Genomic DNA, 19,953 nt, shown 5'->3' on the forward strand with positions numbered 1-19,953 from the left:
ATTTGGGGAGTTTCTCCCATTCTTCTCTGCAGATCCTCTCAAGCTCTCTCAGGTTGGATGGGGAGCGTCGATGCACAGCAATTTTCAGGTCTCTCCAGAGACGTTTGATCGGGTTCAAGTCCGGGCTCTGGCTGGGCCACTCAAGGACATTCATAGACTTATCCCGAAGTCACTCCTGCGTTGTCTTGGCAGTTTGCTTAGGGTCGTTGTCCTGTTGGAAGGTGAACCTTCACCCCAGTCTAAGGTCCTGAGCGCTCTGGAGCAGGTTTTCATCAAGGATCTCTGTGTACTTGGCTCTGTTCATCTTTCCCTCGATCCTGACAAGTCTCCCAGTCCCTGCTGCTGATGAGGAAATTTAAAGAAAAATTCATTTTAGAATAAGCCTGTAACTTCATAACAACATTTGGAAAAACGAAAGGATTCTTAATACTTTCCGAATGCACTGTACATTAAGATTGATCTCTTCTTGAATTTACTGTTGAGTTGGTTAAAGTCATATGCAACTGAAATGCAACTTGTGTGACCACTATGCATTTCTGACATTCAGTGCAACTGAGATGAAGTTAATAAAACGCAGGTGCTGAGGACAGAGCAGTCAAGGTTAGCTAACCGAAAGAATTGTGTTTAATTATTTGGGTTTTATCTCCTTTTGAAGGCTAAAGCACAGCTAAACGAAGGACAGGGCAAATGTGCCTATAGGTCCTGACAACACAGGTCCTCACAACATCTCTCGCAACAACGTACTGTACATCCTAATTGACTGAGCATGTCTCCCTACAGAATCCAAAGCGGTGTGCAAACTGGGCCGGTCAGCCTCTACATCGGGGGTTCCTTCCCCGTGCGGTACTCCCCAGCACCAGCCCTTCGAGCCCCAGCCAGGCTATAGTCAGGTACCGCCGCATGCCACCACAGAATAAGAGACCAAGCTGGAAAGAAAGTGCTTGTGAGCCCACGTGGGGCCCTTGTCCCTGTCTCTCTGTGTTCACCTGTGTGTCGGCTGTCTGACCCCATCCCCAAATCGTATTTTCCTCACCCCGTAGCCCCGTCCCCCTGTCACCTGTCCCACCACTATGTAGCTGTTTTGTCTCGTCTGTATTGCATTCATCCAGGGGCACTCTGCTTATTTGTGTTTTGTGTTTTGTGGAGACATCTTCATCCTGTGGTATTTCAAGGTGATTGGTATACTCATATATACAGACATCAAACCTCAGTGATATAATAATCTGTTTCCATCTCAGGACAAGGAGCCAGGGCAAGCTTTCTTCCTCCCTCCTCCTTTTACTTTTACCACTATACCTACCTGGCCCTCCTTAATTTAGCTGGCCCTTACTTACTTCAGCTAAGCCCTTCCCTTTGTACACTAACTGAAACTTCCAATTTACTGGAACTGTACCACTGCCCTTTGACCTTACCTCCACCTGTGCCTTTAGCTGGCCCTTAACCCGGACTTCGATCTGGTCCATAACTGGCACCTGCCATCTTCCCTTTTCTTTTACCTCTATGACCATCTGTGCTATAACCTGACCCTTTAATCTGTACATTGACCAGCACTTTGAACTATGCCTGGCATTTTAACTGTTCTAACTGTCTTTTACCCAGCGTTTTACCTGCTTTTCTCCCTGGCAGCACCGTCAGTTCCCAAACCCCTAGCAGATGTGCAGTTTCTACTTCTAAAAATGACCAAACGTGACTCATTTCATGTTTGATGTATGAATATACAGGGCCATGAAAAAGCATTTGCCCATTTCTGATTTTCTCTATTTTTGCATACTTTTGATACTGAATGCTATCAGATCTTCAACCAAAACCTAATATTAGATAAAGGGAACCTAAGTTTAAAAATAACAAAAAATCTATCTATTATTTGTATTTATTTAATTAACAAAGTTATGCAACACCCAATTCCCCTGTGTGAAAAAGTAATTGCCCCCTTACACTCAATAACTGTTTGTGCCACCTTAAGTGCAATGACTGCAAAGAAAGCTTCCTGTAATTGTTGATCAGTTGCATAACTTTGTTTATGAAATAAATTAAATAATGTTGTAATTGTTGTGTTATTTGTTCACTCAGGTTCCCTTTATCTAATATTAGGTTTTGGTTGATTACAAAATCTAATAACAAATATGCAAAAAATTTGAAAATCCGAAAGGGGCCAAAGGCTTTTCCGCACTACTGTATGTATACACAACATACAGTGCCAGTTAAAAGTTTGGACACACCTACTCATTCCAGGGTTTTTCTTTATTTTTACTGTTCTACATTGTAGAATCATAGCGAAGAAATCAGTGAAGACAAATTATGAAAAAAACACACATATGGAATCATATAGTAACCAAAAAAGTGTTAAACAATTCAAAATATATTTAGCCGTCCTTTGCCTTAATGACAGCTTTGCACACTCTTGGCATTCTCTCAACCAACTTCATGAGGAAGTCACCTGGAATGCATTTGCTGCAGAGTATAAGTTCATTAGAGTTACCAGCCTCAGAAATTGAAGCCCAAATAAATGCTTCACAGAGTTCAAGTAACAGACACATCTCAACATCAACTGTTCAGAGGAGACCACGTGAATCAGGCCTTCATGGTTGGATTGTTGTGAAGAAACCACTACTAAAGGACACCAATAAGAAGAAGAGACTTGGTTGGGCCAAGAAACACGAGCAATGGACATTAGACCGGTGGAAATCTGTCCTTTGGTCTGATTAGTCCAAATTTGAGATTTTTGGTTCCAACCGCCTTGTCTTTGTGAGACACAGAGTAGGTGAACGGATGATCTCTGCATGTGTGGTTCCCACCATGAAGCATTGAGGAGGAGGTGTGATGGTGTTGGGGTGCTTTGCTGTCTGTCTGTGATTTATTTAGAGTTCAAGGCACCCTTAACCAGCATGGCTACCACAGCATTCTGCAGCGATACGCCATCCCTCTGGTTTGCGCTTAGTGGCACTATCATTTGTTTTTCAACAGGACAATGACCCAAAACACACCTCCAGGCTGTGTACGCCAAGGTTTTTGATCAAGAAGGAGAGTGATGGAGTGCTGCATCAGATGACTTGGCCGAAAACAATCACATGACCTCAACCCAATTGAGATGGTTTGGGTGAGTTGGACTGCAGAGTGAAGGATAAGCAGCCAACAAGTGCTCAGCATATTTGAGAACTCCTTCAAGACTGTTGGAGAAGCATTCCAAGTGACTACCTCATGAAGCTGGTTGAGAGAACGCCAAGATTGTGCAAAGCTATCATCAAGGCAAAGGGTGGCTGCTTTCAAGCATCTAAAATATACGTTTTTGATTACTACATGATTCCATATGTGTTATTTTATAGTTTTGATGTCTTCACTTTTATTCTAAAAAGTAGAAAATAGTTTTAAAAAAAGATCACTATGTGTTTGTGTATGCTGTTGGTTATGGAACAAGTTTTTACTTTTCTTATATCTCTTTATGAGTGATCAACCATTCTTGAACATGTCACATTGATGTATACATATGTATCTCTCTACTGGGGAGGCAGCATATGACGCTTCAGAAGTGACATACTACACACAACACACAACACACACACACACACACACACGTCACTCAACCATTTGCACGAATCAGAACTAAGCTACCCAGCTTTCTTCATTCTCACTCCCCAGCTTATAGAAAAAGTAGTCTAACTAAAAACAGAAGGCCTATCCTACTGAAAGTCATCCAATCAAAACAGAAGCCAAGAAAATAAAACCTTGTCAAATCCTTCTGTCATTCCGCCCTTTCTGTGTCCTTTTTGTGTCTGTGTCCTTGTCTATATATTGTGAGAATGCTGAAAAAGCATTTGTTGTTCTGTGTGTTTTCAAATGAATGTCTTACTGTGTGCATGTTTGTGTATTTGTGTGTTTGTGTGTATGAACATGCAGTGGGCCATGTTTCACAATTAGATAAATACTGCTTAAACTTCCTATCTGAATAATTGATTATTTGATTACCGTAATGTCTACATTTGAATTTACTGTTATATAAGCCTTGGTCAACGATGACACTGTTTTACTGTTCATGGAAAGGAGGACAGTCTTATACATATCAATGCATCATATAGTGTTATACACACGTAGACTACGTAGGCTTTTCAGACAAAATCAATACACACTTCACAACCAACACATCTACCGAGACAATACACACATTATCATAGACTTGTGGTGTCATTCAAAAAACACCACTGTCTGTACCTTTCCTTAACATTAGGAAAGTAGTAGCACTCACTACCAACTATTTTCTACTTCTGTCTATAACATAAACCTAGACCATTGGTTCCTAACCTTTTCTTAACCGTGGCACACCTTGATGGGATAAAACATTCTGTAGCACACCTAAACTTTTCCTAATAAGGTATTTTGTGGTAATCTGATCCATACTGCAAGTAATCAATTTTATGTAAAAGAAAAAAAATCATCGAATAAATAGGGTTTATTTAAACTATTTTCATAGTTCCTTACTCATGTTTAGTTTGTATGGACCCATTTATAAGCGTCCTGCAAATCTCCAATAGAAAGAAAAACTCTGGTAGATCCAGTAAAATAGGTCTTTGGGTTTTTGGCATTGTAAAATGTGCAACCCCAAACACAAAGCCATGCTCCGTTTGTTTCTTTGGCAGAGGCTGTGGTATTGCTAAGTCTCGTCAGACTTGCCTGTGCAAAGGGTTCTCGCAGGAGAAGTAAAATTATACGAATGACCATGCTCGTTGTGCGCCCCTCAAATGATACAAATGTAACAGCTCCAGCGCATTGGACTTGAAACAACGATACAGATGCAACCATGTGTGCCATTCAATGTATTATCTACAGTCGTGGCCAAAGGTTTTGAGAATGACACAAATATACATTTTCACAAAGTCTGCTGCCTCAGTTTGTATGATGGCAATTTGCATATACTCCAGAATGTTATGAAGAGTGATCAGATGAATTGCAATTAATTGCAAAGTCCCTCTTTGCCATGCAAATGAACTGAATCCCCCAAAAACATTTCCACTGCATTTCAGCCCTGCCACAAAAGTACCAGCTGACATCATGTTCGTGATTCTCTCGTTAACACAGGTGTGAGTATTGACGAGGACAAGGCAGGAGATCACTCTGTCATGCTGATTGAGTTCAAATAACAGACTGGAAGCTTCAAAAGGAGGGTGGTGCTTGGAATCATTGTTCTTCCTCTGTCAACCATTGTTACCTGCAAGGAAACACATGCCGTCATCATTGCTTTGCACAAAAAGGGCTTCACAGCCAAGGATATTGCTGCCAGTAAGATTGCACCTAAATCAACCATTTATCGGATCATCAAGAACTTCAAGGAGAGCGGTTAAATTGTTGTGAAGAAGGCTTCAGAGCACCTAAGAAAGTCCAGCAAGCTCCAGGACCGTCTCCTAAAGTTGATTCAGCTGCGGGATCGGAGCACCACCAGTACAGAGCTTGCTCAGGAATGGCAGCAGGCAGGTGTGAGTGCGTTTGCACGCACAGTGAGGCGAAGACTTTTGGAGGATGGCCTGGTGTCAAGAAAGGCAGCAAAGAAGCCACTTCTCTCCAGGAAAAACATCAGGGACAGACTGATATTCTGCAAAAGGTACATGGATTGGACTGCTGAGGACTGGGGTAAAGTCATTTTCTCTGATGAATCCCCTTTCCGATTGTTTGGGGCATCCGAAAAAAAGCTTGTCCGGAGAAGACAAGGTGAGCACTACCATCAGTCCTGTGTCATGTCAACAGTAAAGCATCCTGAGACCACTCATGTGTGGGGTTGCTTCTCAGCCAAGGGAGTGGGCTCACTCAACATTTTGCCTAAGAACACAGCCATGAATAAAGATTGGTACTAACACAACCTCAGAGAGCAACTTCTCCCAACCATCCAGGAACAGTTTGGTGACGAACAATGTCTTTTCCACCATGATGGAGCACCTTGCCATAAGGCAAAAGTGATAACTAAGTGGCTCGGGGAACAAAACATCGATATTTTGGGTCCAGGGCCAGGAAACTCCCCAGACCTTAATCCCATTGAGAACTTGTGGTCAATCCTCAAGAGGCGGGTGGACAAAGAAAAACCCACAAATTCTGACAAACTCCAAGCATTGATTTTGCAAGAATGGGCTGCCATCAGTCAGGATGTGGCCCAGAAGTTAATTGACAGCATGCGGGGGCGGATTGCAGAGGTCTTGAAAAAGAAGGGTCAACACTGCAAATATTGACTCTTTGCATCAACTTTATGTAATTGTCAAATAAAGCCTTTGACACTTATGAAATGCTTGTAATTATACTTCAGTATTCCATAGTAACATCTGACAAAAATATCTAAAGACACTGAAGCAGCAAACTTTGTGGAAATTAATAGTTGTGTCATTCTCAAAACTTTTGGCCACGACTGTAAGTGGCACTGGTGCTCCCAAGTCAAAATCCCATGTTCATTCCACAGGTCACGTTTATAAGTGTTATAAGAGTGTTCCAAAAATGTTTACCCGAGAGTTCCTCAAGTCACACCAGTGTGCCGCGGTACACAGGTTAAAAACCACTGACCTAGACTACTCACAATTTGTACTCTTTCCAGACACCAACAACACACACTTCAGGACACATACATCTATCATACAAATACAGTGTCTAGTGAAAGTCTACACACCCCTGTCACAATTGTCACATTTTGCTGCCTTAAAATGTTTATCTAAAAAGGGATTCAATTAGATTTTTACCATTTTTACTATGATCCCTTATTGATTTCACTAGTTAAATCTACCTCCGTGTAGATTAATGGGAGGAGATAGGTTAAATTAGGATTTTTAAGCCTCGAGACAACTGAGACATATATTGTGTATGTGTGGCATTCAGAGGGTGAAAGGGCAAAACACAAGATTTAAGTGCCTTTGAACAGGGTATAGTAGTAGGTGCCAGGCGCACCGGTTTGAGTGTGTCAAGAACTGCAACCCTGATGGGTTTTTCATGCTCAACAGTTTACCGTGTGCATCAAGAATGGTCCAACACCCAAAGGACATCCAGCCAACTCATTGGCGTTGACATGGGCCAGAATCCCTGTGGAAAGCTTTCAAAACCTTGTAAGAGTCCATCCCCGATGAATTAAAGCTTTTCTCAGGGCAAAAAAGCGTGCAACTCAATATTAGGAAGGTGTACCTAATGTTTTGTAGACTCACTGTATATCCATTGTTTTTTGTCAAAATTGCTGAAGCTCGGTAGATTTGGTTGGGAATCATTATTGGACGGCAATCTTCAAACCTTTTCAAGCAGTTTTAATGTCAGGACTGAGAATGCACCCCTCAGGAACACTCAACAACTCTTGGAAAGCCATTCTGTTATCTTTGGCATAAACATTTGTTTAATTGTCCCACTGAAAAATACAACTCTATCCCAGTGTTCAAAACATGCATTCAGAAGACTGAGGCATGTTTTCCTCTAGCTTTTTACCTGGGCTTTGCTCCTTTCATATTCTTTTGATCCTTTCAAACTCTACAGCCCCTGCCAGTGACAAGCATACCCATAACATAATGCTGCCACCACAAAAGGGATCAACAATATGACATTCACTCCACATTGCTGGCCAGTATGACAACATGAAAAGAAGGAAGCCTGCATTAAAACAAATCTATTTCAAATCATCTATTATGTTTGCAAAAAGGTCCTTAAGTAATACTGTAAGACAACATGGCAAATAAATACACTTTTTGCCTTCAGGTTTGGGACAAATCTAATAAAACACATCACAGAGTGAACCCCTCTGTATTTTGAAGTAATGTGGTGGCAGCATTATATTATGTTTATGGTTGTCACCGGCAGGGAAAGATGAGTTTGTCAGGATCAAAATAAATATATATACAGTACCAGTCAAAAGATTGGACACACCTACTCATTCAAGGGTTTGTCTTTATTTTTTACAATTTTCTACATAGTATAATAATAATTCAGACATCAAAACTATGAAATAAAACATATGGAATCATGTAGTAAAAAAGTGTTTAACAAATCAAAATATGTTTTATATTTGAGATTCTTCAAATGTAGCCACCCTTTGCCTTGGTGACACCTTTGCACACTCTTGGCATTCCCTCAACCAGCTTCATGAGGTAGTCATCTGCAATGCATTTCAATTAACAGGTGTGCCTTGTTAAAAGTTAATTTGTGGAATTGCTTTCCTTCTTAATGCATTTGAGCCAATCAATTTATATTATTATTATTATTTATTTTTTTAACCAGGTAAGCTAGTTGAGAACAAGTTCTTATTTACAACTGCGACCTGGCCAAGATAAAGCAAAGCAGTGCGACAGAAACAACAGCACAGAGTTACACAAAAAATAAACAAGCATACAGTCAATAACACAATAGAAAAAAAATAAAGTCTATATACAGTGTGTGCAAATGGCATGAGGCAATAAATAGGCCATAGTAGCAAAGTAATTCCAATTTAGCAGATTAACACTGGAGTGATAGATGAGCAGATGATGAGCAGATGATGGTGTGTAAGCAGTGATACTGGTGTGCAAAAAAGCAGCAAAGTAAATAAAAACAATATGAGGATGAGGTAGGTAGATTGGGTGGGCTATTTACAGATGGACTATGTACAGCTGCAGCGATCGGTTAGCTGCACAGATAGCTGATGTTTAAAGTTAGTGAGGGAAATGTAAGTCTCTAGCTTCAGCGATTTTTGCAATTCGTTCCAGTCACTGGCAGCAGAGAACTGGAAGGAAAGGCGGCCAAAGGAGGTTTTGGCTTTTGGGATGACCAGTGTGATACACCTGCTGGAGCGCGTGCTACGGGTGGGTGTTGTTATCGTGACCAGTGAGCTGAGATAAGGCGGAGCTTTAACTAGCACAGGCGTATAGATGACCTGGAGCCAGTGGGTCCGGCGACGAATATGTAGCGAGGGCCAGCCGACTAGAGCATACAGGTCGCAGTGGTGGGTGGTATAAGGGCGGCAGGTTAGCCTAGTGGTTAGAGCGTTGGACTAGTAACCGAAAGGTTGCAAAATTGAATCCCCGAGCTGACAAGGTAGAAATCTGTCGTTCTGCCCCTGACCAAGGCAGTTAACCCACTGTTTCAAAGGCCGTCATTGAAAATAAGAAATAGTTCTTAACTGACTTGCCTAGTTAAATAAAAAATAAATAAATAAATAAGGTGCTTTGGTGACAAAACGGATGGCACAGTGATAGACTACATCCAATTTGCTGAGTAGAGTATTGGAAGCTATTGTAGATGACATTGTAGATGAGCCAGACACCTAGGTATTTGTAGTTGTCCACGTATTCTAGGTCAGAACCATCCAGAGTAGTGATGCTAGTCGGGCAGGCGGGTGCGAGCAGCGAACGGTTGAAAAGCATGCATTTGGTTTTGCTAGCGTTTAAGAGCAGTTGGAGGCCATGGAAGGAGTGTTATGGCATTGAAGCTCATCTGGAGGTTAGTTAACACAGTGTTCAAAGAAGGGCCAGGTGTATACAGAATGGTGTAATCTGCATAGAGGTGGATCAGGGACTCACCCGCAGCAAGAGCGACATCGTTGATATATACAGAGAAAAGAGTCGGCCCGAGAATTGAACCCTGTGGTACCCCCATAGAGACTGCCAGAGGTCCGGACAACAGGCCCTCCAATTTGACACACTGAACTCTGTCTGCGAAGTCGTTGGTAAACCAGGCGAGGCAGTCATTTGAGAAACCAAGGCTATTGAGTCTGCCGATAAGAATACGGTGATTGACAGAGTCGAAAGCCTTGGCCAGGTCGATGAAGACGGCTGCACAGTACTGTCTTTTATCGATGGCGGTTATGATATCGTTTAGTACCTTGTGCATGGCTGAGGTGCACCCATGACCAGCTCGGAAACCGGATTGCACAGCGGAGAAGGTACGGTGGGATTCGAAATGGTCAGTGATATGTTTGTTAACTTGGCTTTCAAAGACTTTAGAAAGGCAGGACAGGATGGATATAGGTCTATAACAGTTTGGGTCTAGAGTGTCACCCGTTTTGAAGAGGGGGATGACCGCGGCAGCTTTCCAATCTTTAGAGATCTCGGACGATACGAAAGAGAGGTTGAACAGACTGGTGATAGGGGTTGCAACAATGACGGTGGATCATTTTAGAAAGAGAGGGTCCAGATTGTCCAGCCCAGCTGATTTGTACGGATCCAGGTTTTGCAGCTCTTTCAGAACATCTGCAATCTGGATTTGGGTGAAGGAGAAGCTGGGGAGGCTCGGGCAAGTAGCTGCTGCGGGGGGCGGAGCTGTTGGCCGGGGTTGGGGTAGCCAGGAGGAAAGCATGGCCAGCCGTAGAGAAATTCTTATTGACATTTTTGATAATCATGGATTTATCGGTTGTGACAGTGTTGCCTAGCCTCAGTGCATTGGGCAGCTGGGAGGAGGTGCTTTTGTTCTCCATGGACTTTACAGTGTCCCAAAACGTTTTGGAGTTAGAGCTACAGGATGCAAATTTCTGTTTGAAAAAGCTAGCCTTCGCTTTCCTGACTGACTGCGTGTATTGATTCCTGACTTACCTGAACAGTTGCACATCGCGGGGACATTTACATTTACATTTAAGTCATTTAGCAGACGCTCTTATCCAGAGCGACTTACTATTCGATGCTAGTGCAGTCCGCCACAGGATGTTCTTGTGCTGGTCAAGGGCAGTCAGGTCTGGAGTGAACCAAGGGCTATATCTGTTTTTCGTTCTACATTTTTTGACAGGGGCATGCTTATTTAACTTCTCTAGGATATGTGGGACGCTACCGTCCCACTTGGCCAATAGCCAGGGAAAATGTAGAGCGCCAAATTCAAAAAAATGATATAAAATCAAACTTTCATTAAATCACACATGTAAGATACCAAATTAAAGCTACACTCGTTTTGAATCCAGCCACCATGTCAGATTTCAAAAAGGCTTTTCGGCGAAAGCATAAGATGCTATTATCTGATGATAGCACAACAGTAAACAAAGAGAGTGTAGCATATTTCAACACTGCAGGCATGACACAAAACGCAGAAATAAAATATAAATCATGCCTTACCTTTGACGAGATTCTTTTGTTGGCACTCCAATATGTCCCATAAACATCACAAATGGTCCTTTTGTTCGATTAATTCCGTCCATATATATCCAAATTGTCTATTTATTTGGCGCGGTTGATCCAGAAAAAAACAGCTTCCAATTTGCGCAAAGTCACTACAAAATATCTAAAAAATTACCTCTAAACTTTGCCAAAACATTTACAACTACTTTTGTAATACAACTTAAGGTATTTGTAAACGTTAATAATCGATCAAATTGAAGACGGGTCTATCTGTTTTCAATACAGGAGATCAACAAACTAACGCTACCTTTCTAGTCTTGCGCAACTCTCAAACAGTACACATGACATTACACTGTTTCCAGGTGGCCTCACTTCTTCATTGCACAAAGGAATAACCTCAACCTATTTCCAAAGAGTGGTGACATCCAGTGGAAGCGGTAGGAACTGAAAACAGGGTGATTAGAAATCCAGTATTCCAATGAAAACTCATTGAACAGACAGTGACTTTAAAAAAATAAAAATAATAATGGTTAGTCCTCGGGGTTTTGCCTGCTACATAAGTTCTGTTATACTTACAGACATGATTCAAACAGTTTTAGAAACTTCAGAGTGTTTTCTATCCAAATCTACTAATAATATGCATATCTTATATTCTGGGGATGAGTAGAAGGAAGTTAAAATTGGGCACGCTATTTATCCAATAGTGAATTTGCTGCCCCCTATCCTAGAGAAGTTTTAAGATGGTGAGGAAATTACTTTTAAAGAATTAGAAATGCCTGCTCGCAGAAGTGTTTTAGGAAGCTTTTGACAGTGATGAGGGGTGGTCGTTTGACCGCGGACCCATAGCGGATGCAGGCAATGAGGCAGTGATCACTGAGATCCTGATTGAAAACAGCAGAGGTGTATTTGGAGGGCAAGTTGGTCAGGATAGCATCTATGAGGGTGCCCATGTTTACGGATTTAGGGTTGTACCTGGTGGTTTCCTTGATAATTTGTGTGAGATTGAGGGCATCTATCTTAGATTGTAGGACTGCCGGGGATGTTAAGCATATCCCAGTTTAGGTCACCTAACAGAACGAACTCTGAAGATATATGAATTGATTGTCCCCCATCTATGGTGTCCAGGGCACAGCTGGGAGCTGAGTGGGGTCTATAACAGGCGGCAACAGTGAGAGACTTATTTCTGGAGAGATTAATTTTAAAAATTAGAAGCTCAAACTGTTTGGGCATAGAACTGGAAAGTATGACACAACTTTGCAAGCTATCTCTGCAGTAGATTGCAACTCCTCCCATTTGGCAGTTCTATCTAGATGGAACATTTTGTAGTTGGGTATGGAAATCTCAGAATTTTTGGTGGCCTCCCTAAGCCAGGATTCAGACACGGCAAGGACATCAGGGTTGGCGGAGTGTGTTAAAACAGTTAGTAAAACAATCTTAGGGAGGAGGCTTCTAATGTTAACATGCATGAAACCAAGGCTTTTTCGATTACAGAAGTCAACAAATGAGAGTGCCTGGGGACACACAGGGCCTGCTTTAGCCTCCACATCACCCGAGGAACAGAGGAGGAGTGGGATGAGGGTACGGCTAAAGGCTAGCAAAACTGGTTGTCTAGTGCGTTGGGGACAGAGAATAAAGGAGCAGATATCTTTGCATGGTAGAATAGCTTCAGGGCATAATGTGCAGACAGGGGTATGGTGGGGTGCGGGTACAGTGGAGGTAGCCCAGGCACTGAATGATGATAAGAGAGGTTGCATCTCTGGACACGCTGGTTATACTGCGTGAGGTCACCGCATGTGTGGGAGGTGGGACAAAGGCATGTACAGTGGGAATAGGGGCTCCGCAGTAAACTAAAACAATGATAACTATCCTAAACAACAGTATACAAGGCATATTAAAATTTGAGAGAGACATAAAGCGAGGCATAAAGCAATCACAGGTGTTGATTGGGAGAGCTAGCTAAGACAACAACGGGTAAGACAACAACAGCTAATCAGCTAAGACAACAACAACAGGTAAAATGGCGATGAATGGGCAGAGAGCGTCGGTTAACTACACACAGGGCCTGAGTTCGGGGCTAGGGCCGACAGATAAACAAAGGTAAACAAAGTGGAGTACTGTGATAAATTAACAGTCAAGCAGGCATCAGCTATGTAGCCAAGTGATCATAGGGTCCAGTGTACAGCAATAGATGGAACAGGGAAGCCGTGGGGTAGTCGTTGCTACGCTAGCACGCGGGAGACACAACGTGTTAAAGTTAGCAGTCCGGGTTAAGTAGAAGCGTCTGCTCTGACATCCAGCAAAGGCCGGATGAAGGCACAGCTGATGGAATTACGTCTGCGGACCAGTCGTGGTGGTACGGCGGGGCGCCGAATCGACGAAGGGACCGGGCCAGATGGCGAAAGAGGTATTGTAGTTGTGGTAATTACATTTGCTAGCCGGGAGATGCGCCTGGCTCAGGGCTAGCTTCGGGGCTAGCTAGCTAGCTGTGATGATCAATGGTCCAGGGTTTATGGCAGGAATCCGGCGTTGTAATGGAGAAAAACAGTCCGAGGCTGGCAGGTATTATCCAGGCTAAAAAACAGGCTAGTGCCTGAGCAGAGGGTAAAGGTCGCTAGCAGTGGCTAACAATGACTAAATAACATTGAGTGAGGCGCGTTACCGGAAGGTTTATTTAATTGAAAAATGGAAAAAGAGATTGAAAAATAAATTGAAGTATATAAAAAAAGACAATAAAATACAAAAAGTAAACGAGAGGACGAAAAACCACATCTGCACTGCTACGCCATCTTGGTTCACAGTTGTGTTGTGACAAGGTGGTGTTGGTATACAGAAGATAGCCCTATTTGGTCAAATACCAATTCCATTTTATTGCAAGAACAGGGCAAATAAGCAAAGAGAAATGACAGTCTATCATTCCTTTAAAACATGATTGTCAGTCAATCCGGAAAATTTAGAGAACTTTGAAAGTTTCTTCAAGTGTAGTCGCAAAAACCATCAATTGCTATGATATACAGTTGAAGTTGGAAGTTTACATACACTTAGGTTGGAGTCATTTAAAGTTTTTCAACCACTCCACAAATTTCTTGTTAACAAACTATAGTTTTGGCAAGTCGGTTAGGACATCTACTTTGTGCATGACACAAGTCATTTTTCCAATAATTGTTAACAGACAGATTATTTCACTTATAATTCACTGTATCACAATTCCAGTGGGTCAGAAGTTTACATGCACTAAGTTGACTATGCCTTTAAACAGCTTGGAAAGTTCCAGAAAATGATGTCATGCTTTAGAGGCTTCTGATAGGCTAATTTACATAATTTGAGTCAATTGGAGGTGTACCTGTGGATGTATTTCAAGGCCTACCATCAAACTCAGTGCCTCTTTGCTTGACATCATGGGAAAATCAAAAGATATCAGCCAAGACCTCAGAAAACAAATTGTAGACCTCCACAAGTCTGGTGTATACTTAGGAGCAATTTCTAAACACCTGAAGGTACCACGTTCATCTGTACAACCAATAGTACACAAGTATAAACGCCATGAGACCACGCAGCCGCCATACCGCTCAGGAAGGTTCTGTCTCCTAGAGATGAACGTACTTTGGTGCGAAAAGTGCAAATCAATCCCAGAATAACTGCAAAGGACCTTGTGAAGATGCTGGAGGAAACAGGTACAAAAGTATTTTTATCCACAGTAAAACGAGTCCTATATCGACATAACTTGAAATGCCGCTCAGCAAGGAAGAAGCCACTGCTCAAAACCGCCCTAAAAAAGCCAGACTACGGTTTGCAACTGCACATGGGGACAAAGATCGCACTTTTTGGTCTGATGAAACAAAAATAGAACTGTTTGGCCATAATGGCCATTGTGCAATCCGAAGAACACCATCCCAACCGTGAAGCACTGGAGTGGCAGCATCATGTTGTGGGGGTGCTTTGCTGCAGGAGGGACTGGTGCACTTCACAAAATAGATGGCATCATGAGGAAGGAAAAAATGTGAATATGTTGAAGCAACATGTCAAGACATCAGTCAGGAAGTTAAAGCTTGGTCGCAAATGGATCTTCCAATTGGGCAATGACCCCAAGCATACTTCCAAAGTTGTGGCAAAATGGCTTAAGGACAACAAAGTCAAGGTGTTGGAGTGGCCATCACAAATCCCTGACCTCAATCTGATAGAAGATTTGTGGGCCTACAAGTAGGCCTACAAACCTGACTCAGTTACACCAGCTCTGTCAGGAGGAATGGGCCAAAATTCACCCAACTTATTGTGGGAATCTTGTGGAAGGCTACCCGAAACATTTGACCCAAGTTAAACAATTTAAAGGCAATGCTACCAAATACCTATTGAGTGTATGTAAACGTCTGACCCTGTAATGGCTGTCAATGTCGTTCTCCTCCTCAGACGAGGAGGAGCATGGATCGGACCAAGATGCGGAGTAGTAGGAATTCATGTTTTAATGGCAAACCAACAAACACTACAAATTAACAAAACAACAAACGTGACTAACCTGCAACAGTCCTGTGTGGCCCAAACGCTGACACAGGAACAAACACCCACAAACCACCAGTGAAACCCTGGCTGCCTTAGTATGACTCTCAATCAGAGACAAACGACCCACACCTGTCTCTGATTGAGAATCATACCAGGCCGAACACAAAACCCCACATAGAAATAGAAACCTAGACTAACCCACCCAATTCACGCCCTGACCAACTAAAACAAATACATAACAAAGGAAAACAGGTCAGGAACGTGACAGACCTACTGGGAATGTGATGAAATAAATAAATAATTATCTCTACTATTATTCGGACATTTCACATTCTTAAAATTACGTGGTGATCCTAACTGACCTAAAACAGAGAATTTTTACTAGGAATAAATGTCAGGAATTGTGAAAAACTGAGTTTAAAGGTATTTGGCTAATGTGTATGTTAACTTCCAACTTCAATTGTAAGCATTAAGACACTTTATTCAGTATTTTGTTGAAGAACCTATTGCCAGCGATTACAGCACTGAGTCGTCTTGGGTAGGATGCTACAAGCTTAGCGCACCAGTATTTGGGGAGTTTCTCCCATTCTTCTCTACAGATCCTCGCAAGCTCTGTCAGGTTGGATATGAAGCTTGCTGCACAGCTATTTTCAGGTCTCTCTCGAGATGTTTGATCAGTTTCATGTCCGGGCTCTGGCTGTGCCACTCAAGGACATTCAGAAACTTGTCCCAAAGCCACTCCTGCGTTGTCTTGTCTGTTTTCTTAGGGTTGTTGTTTTGTTGGAAGGTGAACATTAGCCCCCTTTCTGAGGTCCTGAGCGCTCTTGAGCAGGTTTTCATCGAGGATCTCTGTGTACTTTGCTCCGTTCATCTTTGCCTCGATCCTGACTAGTCTCCCAGTCCCTGCTGCTGAAAAACACCCCCACATCGTGATGCTACCAGCACAATGCTTCACCGTAGGGATGGTGCCAAGTTTCCTCCAGACGTGACGCTTGGCATTCAGGCCAAATAGTTAAATCTTGGTTTCATCAGACCAGATAATCTTGTTTTTCATGGTCTGAGACATTAGGTACCTTTTGGCAAACTCCAAGCGGACTGTTATGTGCTTTTTACTGAGGAGTGGCTTCCGTAGTAAAAGGCCATAAAGGCCTGGTTGGTGGAGTGCTGCAGAGATATTTGTATTTCTGGAAGGTACTCCCATCTCCACAGAGGAACTCTAGAGCTCTGTCAGGGTGACCATCGGGTTCTTGGTCACCTCCCTGACCAAGGCCCGTCTCTCCCGATTGCTCAGTTTTTTAAAATCAATTTTAGAATAATGCTGTAATGTAACAAAATGTGGAAAATGTCAAAGGGTCTGAATACTTTCTGAAGGCACTGGAAAAATGTTAAATGTTTTGCCACATTTTTTGCAGTATTACTTTAGTGCCTTGTTGCAACAACAATGCATGTTTTGGAATATTTTTTTTCTTGACAGATTTCCTCCTTTTCACTCTATCAATTAGGTTAGTGTTGTGGAGTAACTACAATGTTATTGATCCATCCTCAGTTTTCTCCTGTCACAGCCATTAAACTCTGAAACTGTTTTAGTCACCATTGGCCTCATGGTGAAATCCCTGAGTGGTTTCCTTCCTTTCCGGCATCTTAGTTAGGAAGGACGTCTGTAACTTTGTAGTGACTGGGTGTATTGATAACCATCCAAAGTGTAATTAATAACTCTCCCATGCTCAAAGGGATATTCAATGTCTGTTGTTTTCACCCACCTACCAATAGCTGCCTTTCTTTGCGGGGCTATGGAAAACCTCCCTGGTCTTTGTGGTTGAATCTGTGTTTGAAATTCACTGCTCGACTGAGGGTCCTTACAGATAATTGTGTGTGTGGGGTACAAAGATGAGATAGTCATTAAATAATTAAAGAATCATGTTAAACACTATTATTTCACACAGAGTGTGTTCAAAATTCTAGTGCTGTGGAATGCCAAGGTTGTGGGTTCAATTCCCATGGGGGACCAGTAAAAAAACATATGAACTCAGTACTGTAAATTGCTCTGGATTAGAGCATTTGCTAAATGATTAAAAATAAGCTTAATAACCTCTATGGGATCGGTGTCCCTCCACAATTACGGTTGAGCTAAGGTGATTAGCATGATGTTGTAAGTAACAAGAACATTTCCTGGGACATAGACATGTCTTATATGGTCAGAAAGCTTATATTCCTGTTCACTGAACTGTCCAATTTACAGTAGCTATTACAGTGAACAATTACCATGCTGTTGTTTGAGGAGAGTGCACAACAACAAAAACATTTTATCATGGCAACTGGTTTGATACATTCACCTCTGAAGGTAAATAATGTACTTACATTCAGTAATCTTGCTCTGATTTGTCATCCTGAGGGTCCCAGAGATAAAATGTAGCATTGTTTTGTTTAATAACATCTATTTTTATATTCAAATGTAGGAACTGGGTTCATGTCTTCTCAACTTTTTATTTCACATTGAACATGTAGATCAAGTTGTGTTGATATGTAGGAAAAACATCTAATGTAAATCCCTTTTTAGATTAAATTTTAAGGCAGCAAAAATGTGATAGCTGTGCAAGGGGTGTAGACTTCACTAGGCACTGCACATATTATTGACTGAGTTTATTACACTCAACTTACTTTGCCAGTAAGATTGCACATGTCTGTTGATAGAGACGAATTACAATCATAGTCTCTCTCTTCGAATGCTGCTGTCTGTCTATGGCAACACCAACATTCTGGGCAACCCCCTCATACCCTCTGTCCCCCACCCCTCCTCACCCCAGATGATCCCTCCCATGCTGTGGGCTTGCGGAGACAACACCATGATGGAGATGATTGAGAAGAAGCGCAGCCTGTGTCGGGAGATCAAGGCCCGCCGAGGGCCAGCAGACAACAACCTGTGTAAGCAGGACAGCATGCCCATCTTGCACAGCTGGAGGAAGAGCAGCAATGGGACCAAGAAGTATGGCGGCCCTCCCCCTTACTCCACACAGACCACCGTCTTCTGGGACACGGCTATCTGACAGGAGTGATCCACCCTGTCCTGGGCCTTGTCACGGGCCTTGTTCAAATGGAAGAACCAGGACTTGACCAGTATGTCCAAGACTACCTGGACTTGACTAGTGAGAAACACATTTTGTTTTCCGTTGCAAAACATTTTAAAACGTTTCTGTTGCGTGCCCTAATGAACACAACCCTGTCCTCAGACTCCTCCCCCTTCCTTTCACAAGCCAGATATGGGCATTGAGCTGGTGACCAATCAGAACACAGGGAGACAAGAGTTCCCCCCCACCTCTCTGTTGTAGCAATTCAAATATCTGGTATATCTCCCTGGTTTCGTATTGCTAATTTATATTTAAAAAAATTGTACCTCAGTAATTGTCTTAATATTGAATATGCTTAGAACAATTATATATTTTCTAAAGATGAAAAAATATAAAATAATTAGCAAATTTTAGTCTACTGTTGTTAAATGGTTTTTCAAACCTTGTCTTGGATATTTATGTTGCAACGACACTTGTCTGTGCGTTGGAGAAAATAATATGTTGCCAATACGTTGAGCCAATTCAGTAAGAACACCATGTTTTTTTATACAACAAAATCTAAAGGATAAATGTTCTTATTACTATGAAAAAAGCACTAATTTTAAATGGAATATATTTTGGCATCTTGAATTTAGATGTTGTTGTATTGGAATGCTGTGGTGAACCATTTGAATGATCCACAATGTAGGTTTGGCTTGCTCCACTGCCCTAACAATCACTATGACCATGTCCCAATACTTAGGGCAAATCAGCCATATCATATAGGGCCAGGACCTAAAGTAATGTGGTAGCACAAATCCTATCAAATCAGTGGTCGCACAAAGAGACAAGGGTAACAATTCACTTGACACCCAGCGTCATAACACGTTATGACACGGTCTTAACATGTCACATGTCATAACAACTGACGTAACGTGTCATAACCTGCTATAATATAGTCATAACACTGTCATGACCCATACATTTACAAATGTGACATTTATTGCATTCTTTTATGGCTGGTTATGACACCTACATAAGTGTCAAACCCACAAAACCCACCGCACAAGGCAAAACATTCCATTACACCATAGCCTACCTGTCAACAGTATATTTATGTTATATAACATTTTCTGAAATTGAACATATTCAATTATTATTGTAATTGCGCACAAATTAATGTCATACATGCACCTACCCCAATGCTCTGTTGCTGATGACTGGGATGAATGCAGCAGAAGATTTCAGGAGCAGGACAAGACAACTTCTTTATGACTGATTACTGACATAAGGGCATGTATGGCTTATATGATTATGATGGTCATAATACCTCTTGACAGTGTCATAAAGTATATTTTCTTAATCCAAGTAAAGTGACACAGGAAGGTCATAATGCT

The 19,953-nt window shown here is 42.0% G+C and overlaps 1 protein-coding gene across 1 annotated transcript in view; it reads left to right on the plus strand.

The window, feature by feature from the left end:
- The window catches only part of nyap2a (neuronal tyrosine-phosphorylated phosphoinositide-3-kinase adaptor 2a), a 98,330-nt gene extending 79,774 nt beyond the window's left edge, over positions 1–18,556 (plus strand). Inside the window, exons 7-8 of the mRNA XM_038974430.1 lie at positions 781–890; positions 18,317–18,556. Of these exons, the coding sequence (XP_038830358.1) occupies positions 781–890; positions 18,317–18,556 (350 nt within the window). The remainder of the gene's footprint in view (positions 1–780; positions 891–18,316) is intronic.
- Positions 18,557–19,953: the final 1,397 nt, after the last annotated feature.

Source organism: Salvelinus namaycush, chromosome 34, assembly GCF_016432855.1.
Source record: "Salvelinus namaycush isolate Seneca chromosome 34, SaNama_1.0, whole genome shotgun sequence".
Taxonomy (NCBI): Eukaryota; Metazoa; Chordata; class Actinopteri; order Salmoniformes; family Salmonidae; genus Salvelinus; species Salvelinus namaycush.